Below are 9,326 nucleotides of genomic sequence, written 5' to 3' on the forward strand. Positions count from 1 at the left end.
GGAAGGGAAGGGAAGGAAGGAAGGAAGAAAGAAAAGGAAGCCCTATGGAAGACACAAAACCCAGAGGTGAAAACACCAAGACAACGACATTGTATTTCTGCATTTTAATTTATTTTTCATCTCTGTTTCTCACTTACCAACACATGTGTAAAATGTAGCAGGTGTGTTAGTAAAGGAGAAGCAGCTGGGGAGACAGGGGCAGGAATTAAGCAGCCACATGTGAAGAGTCAGGTCAAGCAGGAAGTGACTGGGGACAGAGGTGGCGGGCAGCCTCCTCCCTGCCCCACCTTCCCACAAGGCACCAGCAACTGCTGCGGCTCACAGCCCCTGCCCCAGACGATTTGGTAAACGTAGTAAAGAGCATTGCTCCCAAACCTTGTCTCAGACATTCTTCCCCCAGCCCCAGCCACGGCGCAGGGTCTGCTCAGGCAGCCCTCCAAACCCTCATAGCCTGGTGCAGGAGAAATCTGCCCCGGGCTCCCAGTGCCGGCCCCTGGGTAGTATCTGAGAAGCATGAAGCTGGTGGAGTCCAGGGGGGCCACAGTGGGGCTACCCCGGAGCTCCTTCTGGAGGACCCTCCTTCCAGACCTTGGAGAGCTCTAGCAGAAGGCCCTCTGCTTCAGCCACAGGCTCTTATTCCAGAGGACATGAATGCGGGCTGGGGGGCTGGGGGACCTGGCAGCAGAGGCCAAGAACTTGCCTCCGACGGCCGCCGGAGCCCCTGGTTCCCTGGAGGGAAGGTTTTACCTTCCACCCGGAGCAGGACTCCCTGGCTTGGATTTGCACATTGATCCCGTGAGCGCTCTGACCCTGTGTTGAACACAGGCGTTTTCATCAGAATTATACCCACCCTGATGAATTTTCATCTTGGAAAGTATTTTCAAGGCAAATACCACCGAGGACGATTCAATGCCTTGCTCAGTTTCTACATAGTGCAAACAAGTTTGCTTCCTCCCCGAATTTTTCCTTGGGATCATTTTCGCCAGGATCGAAGCTTTTCCATGTGTGTCTCACCACCTCTTTGATCCCCTGGTGGGTATCCAGTCCTCGGCCAGTGTCATTAATCGTCTCGCCACTGGGAGTTTTTCCTTGTTCGTAATAAGTCCAGTTTTCCCGGAGCGAAAATTTTTGGCAGGCCCCTCCAAGGGCAGACAAACGTGTCCCGCGTGCTGTTTCAGTCCCAGTCCACTTCTGTTTTGGCGGATGGTTTTTTCTGGCGGTGAATCTGTGAACCTGGTATTTTCTCAGGGAATCCGGGAGATCATGATGATGATGGTGGAAGCCTTTTACTCCGGGGATATTCCAGGATGCCTCCAGCGCCTATGAACCCGGGTCAAGGAGCTTTTCAGGTGGAGGCGCGTAGGGGATCCCCTCCTGGCCAGGCAGCCCCGATCGCGGCTCTCACAGCGCCTTGTCTGCGGGCGCAGTGGCCGTGGCGCCCTGCTCTGCACGGGCTGGGCCACCAAGGGCTGCGGGCCGCGAGGCGCGCAACAGGCCGAGGCCCCTGGAGCGGCCCGCGCCGTGCAGCTGGCGCTCGTGGCGGCGGATCTGCACCTTGTGTCGGAAGCGCTCGCCGCAGTCCTCGCACACGTAGGGCCGCTCGCCCGAGTGCGTGCGCCGGTGGCGCAGCAGGTTGGAGGAGACGCTGAAGCGCTTGCCGCAGTCCCCGCAGGCGTAGGGCCGCTCCCCGGTGTGCGTGCGCTGGTGCTGCACGAGCGCCGAGCTCTCACTGAAGCGCTTGGCGCAGTAGGAGCAGGCGTAGGGTTTCTCACCCGTGTGGATGCGCTGGTGCGTTACCAGGTTCGAGTGCTGCGAGAAGCCCTTGCCGCACTCGCCGCAGCGGTGTGGCCGCTCACCCGTGTGCGTGGCCTGGTGGCGCACCAGGTCCGTGCTGCGGCTGAAGCCCTTGCCGCACTCCCCGCAGATGGTCGGCCGGTCCCGGGCGCGCCGTCGCCGCCGCTGCCGTGCGGGAGTCAACGCCGCGCTGCCTGCCGGGCCCGGGATGGCCACCACCGCCGGCGCTGCCACGGCTGGCAGCACCATGAGCTCCTGCAGCACCACGTAGCCCGGGGGAGCCACCACGACCGCGGCTGGAGCCCCGGGGACTGCCGCTCCGCCACCCCCTGCGGCTGGCACCAGTTCTAGCTGCAGCTCTGGTTGCACCGGGGTCAGCTCCAGCTGCACCTCCTGCTGCTGGGCGCCCAGCTCCACCGGGGTCAGCTCCAGCTGCACCTCCTGCTGCTCCAGCTGCTGCTGCTCTAGTTGCTGCTGCTGCTCCAGCTGTTGCTCCAGCTGCTGCAGCTGCTCCTGCAGTTTGAGCTGCAGCTGCCGCTGCTCCTGCTGCCGTTCCAGCTCCTGCTGCCGCTCCAACTCCTGCCGCTGTTGCTCCAGCTCCTGCTCCGACCCCAGGTCCACCGGCATGAGCTCCAGCTCCACCTCTTCCTCCTCCTCGGGCTCCAGGGGAGGAGGCTGCAGTTGTTGCTGTTGCAATTGTTCCTGCTGCTGTTGCAACAGCTGCTGTTGCTGCTGCTGCTTTAATTGTTCCTGCTGCTGCAGCAGTAGCTGCTGCTGTAACTGTGCCTGCTGCTGTTCCAGCAGTTGCTGTTGTAACTGTGCCTGCTGCTGCTGCAACAGTTGCTGCTGTAACTGTTCCTGCTGCTGCAGCAACAGTAGCTGCTGCTGCTGTAGCTGTTCCTGCTGCTGTTGAAACTGTTGTTGCTGTAATTGTTCCCGCTGTTGTAGCAGCTGCTGCTGTTGTAACTGTTCCTGCTGTTGCTGCAACAGTTGTTGATCTTGTGCTTGCTGCGGCTGTGATGGCTCCTGCTGTGGCTGTAACGGCTCCTGCTGCTGCTGCAACAGCTGTTGCTCTTGCACTTGCTGTGGCTGTACCTGTTGCTGCTGGTGCATTAGCTGCAGTTCAGGTTTCAGTTCCTGATGGTGCATGGATTGGTGTTTTTCCTGCTGTAGTTGAGATAGCTGTTGCTGCCCGTCTTGCTGCGGCTGTTGTTGCAGTTCTAGGTGTGGCTGCGGCTGTTGCAGTTGCTCCTGCTGTGGCTCTTGCTGCGGTTTGGGCTGCTGTTCTAACTGCTGCAGTTGCAACTCCTGTTGTCCCGGCTGGGTTTCCTCAGCGATTTCACCGGCCCCCACTGGAGCCAAGACTGCTGGCGGCTGTGGACTGCTGCTCCCCTCCTGAGGCTCTTCCTCCTCCTGACTCTCACTCCCACCACTGCCACCTGTGGAAGAAATGGCAGGAAGCTGGCCGGGCGCGGTGGCTCAAGCCTGTAATCCCAGCACTTTCATGAGGTCAGGAGATCGAGACCATCCTGGCTAACACGGTGAAACCTTGTCTCTACTAAAAATACAAAAACTAGCCGGGCGAGGTGGCGGGCGCCTGTAGTCCCAGCTACTGGGGAGGCTGAGGCAGGAGAATGGCGTAAATCCGGGAGGCGGAGCTTGCAGTGAGCTGAGATCCGACCACTGCACTCCAGCCCGGGGGACGAGACTCCGCCTCAAAAAAAAAAAAAAAAAAAAAAAAAGAAATGGCAGGAAGCCAAGAAAGAAAGATCTACAGGAAGCTCTCTGGTCCAGACCCCAGGACCTGCCCCTTACCTGCCCTCAAAGATACACTAACACACTCTTAGTGTAGGAGCCCAAAAGTGCTGGATCAAGTAACAATAGCAGCCCAGCAGAAACTGAAATGCTGCAGGGGCTGGGGGTGGCCCAGGTGGCCGGGCACGGTGGCTCATGCCTGTAATCCCAGCACTTTGAGAGGCCGAGGTGGGCAGATTGCCTGCGCTCAGAAGTTCTAAACCAGCATGGGCAACATGGTGAAAGCCCGTCTCTACTAAAAATACAAAAAATTAGCCAGGCGTGGTGCCCGGTGCCTGTAGTCCCAGCTACTCAGGAGGCTGAGGCAGGAGAATCACTTGAACTCAGGAGGTGGAGACTGCAGTGAGCCGAGATCATACCACTGTGCTCCAGCTTGGGCCATGTCGAAAGAAAGACAGAAAGAGCGAAGGAAACAAGGAAGGAAGGGAGGAAGGAAGGAAGGAAGGAAGGAAGGAAGGAAGGAAGGAAGGAAGCAAGCTCAGGGACTGCTGGTGACCTCCCTCTGGACCCCAGCTCCCTGATCCCTCCTTGGAGCTTCCCTTTACACAGGCCCCATGCTCTGATCTCAGCACTGACACCAGCAGGGGTGCCGGGGGCTCCCTGACCATCCTGAGAACTCTCTTGTGCTTAATCACCCTCCAGTAGAAACCACTGAACCAGTTCAGCATGGGGCTGGTTCCAGTGGCCAAGCCACCAACCCCATGCTGAACTCTGACCTCAGTTACAGCCACACCTTAAATAAATAAAACTCTCATTCTCTGTAAATAATAAATAATTTATATAAAGCTGCCTGGAATTGTTACCACAAGTAGTTTCCCAACATCACCAAAGTGTCAGAGAGACCACTAAGTTTCAGGCGGGAAGTCCTCAGTTCAGAACCTTACTCTACCAGTCGGCAGGTGTACAACCTCCTGCAGGCTCACAGCCCTGTCTATAAAATAGATCAGTGATACCCACACCATCTGCTTAAACAGTACAACAAAGAGAGCCCTGGCATAGTCCCTGGAACCTGGTAGGTGCTTGAAAATTTCCTCTCTCTGCAGGTTAGGATTGGTTTGCAAAGTAACAAAAAATACCAAGGAGACTGGGAGTGTTTGAGATTGTCATTCCTGAATACAAAGGACTAACTCAGCTGGGCGTGACGGCTCATGCCTGTAATCCCAACACTTTGGGAGGCATAAACCTGAGAGGCCCTGCATAAACAGCACCGCTCCGTTACTACGCTTCTCTTTCCACACCATGTCCACCATGAGTTTCTCATTTTGAGTATTACTATTGTGCTATTGGAAAATCCCAATTCTTCTTTCTACATGTGACCTGAGGAGGCTTTCTCCATTCCCAAATCTGATTTCAACATCTCTTCTTCCTATAACATCATATGTTTTCCATTTTGTAATGGAAGGCAATGCTTTGATTTATAAAAGTTTGCTTTCTGGCCACTTTTCCAGGAATATGTTGATTTAATAAAATCAAGGGATGGCCGGGCGCGGTGGCTTGTGCGTGTAATCCTAGCACTTTGGGAGGTTGAGGCAAGTGGATCACAAGGTAAGGAGATCGAGACCATCCTGGCCAACATGGTGAAACCCCATCTCTAATAAAATGCAAAAAATCCGGGTGTGGCCGGGTGCGGTGGCTCACGCCTGTAATCCCAGCACTTTGGGAGGCCGAGGCGGGCAGAATATGAGGTCAGGAGATCAAGACCATCCTGACTAACACGGTGAAACCCCGTCTCTACTAAAAATACAAAAAATGAGCCGGGCATGGTGGTGCGTGCCTGTAGTCCCAGCTACTCGGAGGCTGAAGCAGGAGAATGGTGTGAACCCGGGAGGCAGAGCTTGCAGTGAGCCGAGATGGTGCCACTGCACTCCAGCCTGGGAAACAAAGTGAGACTCCGTCTCAAAAAAAAAAAAAAAAAAAATTCCAGGTGTGGTGGCGTGCACGGTAGTCCCACCTACTTGGGAGGCTGAGGCGGGGGAATCACTTGAACCTGAAAGGCGGAGGTTGCAGTGAGCTGAGATAATGCCACTGCACTCCAGCCTGGCGACAGAGCGAGACTCTGTCTCAAAAACAACAAACAAAAAACAAAAACAAACAAACAAACAAAAAATGAGGGACATGGTGAAACCCTTGTCTCTACTAAAAATACAAAAATTAGCCGGGCATGGTGGCATGCACCTATAGTCCCCAGCTACTCGGGAGGCTGCAGCAGGAGAACTGGAGAACTGCTTGAACCCAGGAGGTGGAGGTTGCAGTGAGTCGAGATCGAACCACCACTCCTCCAACTTGGGCGACAGAGCAAGACTCTGTCTCAAAAAATATAAATAAAAATAGCTGGGCGCGGTGGCTCAAGCCTGTAATCTCAGCACTTTGGGAGGCCGAGACAGGCGGATCACGAGGTCAGGAAATCGAGACCATCTTGGCTAACACGGTGAAACCCCGTCTCTACTAAAAAATACAAAAAACTAGCCAGGCGAGGTGGCGTGTGCCTGTAGTCCCAGCTACTCGGGAGGCTGAGGCAGGAGAATGGCGTGAACCTGGGAGGCGGAACTTGCAGTGAGCTGAGATCCGGCCACTGCACTCCAGCCTGGGCGACAGAGCCAGACTTCGCCTCAAAAAAAAAATAAAAATAAAAATAATAAAAAAAATAAAAAATTCCACTAAGGGAGATCTGCATGCATATAATTTCCTCTAGTAAAATATTCCTAATAACCTTTGGTTAGGCTAGTGGATCTGTGAGTCTGCTTTTCATAGACACTCACGTCAGCTGGGGGGAAGCACATGATAGGAGAAGACAGGGTGAAAACTGTCCCTCCAGCAAGTCCACTGGTGGGAGAAGGGGCACTCTGACTCCCTGGGGTAGCAATTTCAGTTTTTTTTTTTTTTTTTGGAGACAGGTTCTCACTCTTGTCACCGAGGCTGGAGTGCAGTGGTGCAATCTCAGCTCACTGTAGCCTCAACCTCCCAAACTCAAGCGATCATCCCATCTTAGCCTCCCAAGTGGCTGGGACTACAGGCATACACCACCAAGCCTAGCTAATTTTTAAAATTTTTTGTAGAGATGGGGTTTTGCAATGTTGCACAGGCTGCTCTCGAACTCCTGACCTCAAGCGATCTACCTGCCTCAGCTTCCCAAAGTGCTGGGATTACAGGCATGAGCCATTGTGCCTGACCTCAGCATTTTTAACAAAGGCATTTTAGTGAACATCTAGTTCAATGTTGTCTGACATGTATACTTTCCCAAAGTTTTGTCGGCTAAATATACAAGTCAGAAGGGTCTTCCTTTCTTCTTCTTTTTTTTTGTTTTTTTTGAGATGGACTCTTACTCTGTCGCCCAGGCTGGAGTGCAGTGGCACGATCCTGGCTCACTGCAACCTCTGCCTCCTGGGTTCAAGTGATTCTTCTGCCTCAGCCTCCTGAGTAGCTGGGATTACAGGCGCCTGCCACACTCAGCTAATTTTTGTATTTGTAGTAGAGACGGTGTTTCACCATGTTGGCCAGGCTGGTCTCAAATTCCTGGCTTCAAGTGATCTGCCCGCCTCGGCCTCCCAAAGTGCTGAGATTACAGGAATGAACCATCATGCCTGGTCAGAAGGGTCCTTTTTGACTCCACACGTCCCCATCCCACCCCTTCAATTCCCTTGGTCCTTTTCAAGCTCTGTCCCGCCCTGCCCCAGGCCCTCACTCAGCACCCTTAAAGCACAGAATGGAAACTGGCTCTCATGAGTGTGGCCACCAGAGAAGGTTTGCCGAGAGTGGGTTCCAGAGGAAGAGGTCTTGGAAGGAAGGCAGGGAGCCAACATTGGGGGCAGGAGGGGCAGAGGAAGAGAGCCTATCAGTATCTGAATGGGATCTGGGAAATTGAGTGGAAATTGACTCAAGCGCTTGAGCCAGGTAGGGGAGGATGGCGGAGGCCCCCTGGCTGCCAGGAAACACAGCAGTGAGTTCCAGCCAGCACGCACCTGTGAGTGTGAGTCCAGTCAGCACCCATGTGGGGACTGGGGAGCCCCTCACCAGCCTGGCCTCAGCCTGCCTGACACGGCCACCTTGGAAAATCTCAAGGCAGAACTGCTGGTGTTACTCAGTGCAGCTGAGGTTGGCTAGTGTGAGTCTGTGCAGGCTGCCCACCACTCTTGGGCCTCTTTCTGCCATGGCAGGCAGGTATGGGGCTCTGTCAAGGGATTCCCCCAGGCCCCCCAGGCCCTCACCTGAGAGGGTGTCAGGCCCTGGGCCCCCATCTTCAAGACATCGAAGTTCCAGCACGAAGGTCTCGGTGGCTGGCCCCACCTCCATCCTGGCGGTCAGACCCGGATTCCCGGGAGTCGGCTGTGCTGAAAGGAAGGAAGTGATTTAGACGGGTGGGAGTGCTTTGAGCTCCTGCCAGGTGCCACAGGCCCCCAAAGGCCCTGCACCTCTGCCTCAGGCCACCTAGAGTGGTCAGTTCCACCCCTGCTGCAACTACAGGACTTTCCAGGCCGCAGTGGGGAACCGGGAGTGCCGGCAGCCTGGAGGCTCAGGGCTGGGGAGGTGGCAGCCAGCACCGGAGGCTGTCACCTGCACAGAGGCAGAGCTGCCTCTCCTGACTTTTCACAGGGGGATAGAGAGTAGGGTAGCCCCACTGAGACACAACTGTGGGTATCAGCCCTTCACAAGGGAGAAAAGCTAGAGTCACCAAAGGGACATTTAGGGTGGGGAACTCTGGGGCCAAAGAGTGACTGTCCATCAACATCCCTCCTGCCTCCTTTTTAATACTTTTTTTTTTTTTAAGACGGAGTCTCACTCTGTGGCCCAGGCTGGAGTGCAGCGATCTGGGCTCACTGCAACCTCCCTCTCCCTGGTTCAGGCGATTCTCCTGCCTCAGCCTACCAAGTAGCTGGGGCTACAGGTGCGCGCCATCACGCCCAGCTAATTTTTATGGTTTTTTTGATATTGTGGACAATGTTGCCCAAGGCTGGTCTCGAACTCCTGGCCTCAGGTGATCCTCCTGTCTCGGCCTCCCAAAGTGTTGGTTGAGTGCCTAGCCCCTTCCATTCTATTGCCTTCCTGGCCTGCTCTGAGAAGGCCACCAGCAGGCCACGTGTGTCAGCTGCTACCCCAGCTCCCAGGCAAGGCAGGTGTCCAGAGCACTGTCACCCACGGCCTGGCCGTGTGCCCAGGCGCCCCTGAGGGTCCACCCTGGCCAGTGCAGAGCTGGCCCCTCTCCCCTAAACAGGCCGACTTGCGCCATCCAGTTCAAACTCTCTCAAGGGACGCGTCCCCGGTGGTCCAGCGCCAACGACCCCCCGGGCCTCACCTGGTGGAGCATTTCCTGCTCCCGGGACAGCCTCTGCGCTAGGGAGGTGTGGTCAGCAGAGGCTGCGAGGTGAAGGCCACGGCGTGCAGCCGGCTCATTCCGGAGGCACCTCCATCCAGAAAGAGCCGGGACGCGCAGGGCCACCCCGGGGACTTTCTGGGCACTCCGGAGCGTCCACGCCGTCTGGGCTGCCGAGGTCGCCCTGGGCCAAGGGAAGGGGCCGAAAGGAGCGGCCGAGCAGAAGTTGGTGGAGACTCTCCGGCAGGGGCCGGGGCGGGAGGCAGCGCCCCGAATCCCGCGCGGGGCTCAGGGCCGGCCCCCCGGGACCATCGCGGGCAGCGGGATCCAGGCCGGCGCCCGGGGTCGGCACCACGGGGTGGCCCCGCCTGGGGTCGGCGGCGGCCAGGCGACGCGGGTCCTCGGGGGC

The 9,326-nt window shown here is 56.2% G+C and overlaps 1 protein-coding gene across 1 annotated transcript; it reads right to left on the reverse strand.

Moving 5' to 3' along the window:
• Window positions 1–89: 89 nt before the first annotated feature.
• ZNF853 (zinc finger protein 853) lies at window positions 90–9,326 on the reverse strand. The gene is made up of 3 exons (XM_026450679.1): window positions 8,900–9,326; window positions 7,815–7,937; window positions 90–3,233 (listed from the first exon to the last, which is right to left on the reverse strand). The coding sequence occupies exons 2-3, from the start codon at window positions 7,897–7,899 to the stop codon at window positions 1,402–1,404; spliced, it is 1,917 nt and encodes a 638-aa protein (XP_026306464.1). The 5' UTR covers window positions 7,900–7,937; window positions 8,900–9,326; the 3' UTR covers window positions 90–1,401.

This window comes from Piliocolobus tephrosceles, unplaced genomic scaffold (assembly GCF_002776525.5).
Source record: "Piliocolobus tephrosceles isolate RC106 unplaced genomic scaffold, ASM277652v3 unscaffolded_23530, whole genome shotgun sequence".
Lineage (NCBI taxonomy): Eukaryota > Metazoa > Chordata > Mammalia > Primates > Cercopithecidae > Piliocolobus > Piliocolobus tephrosceles.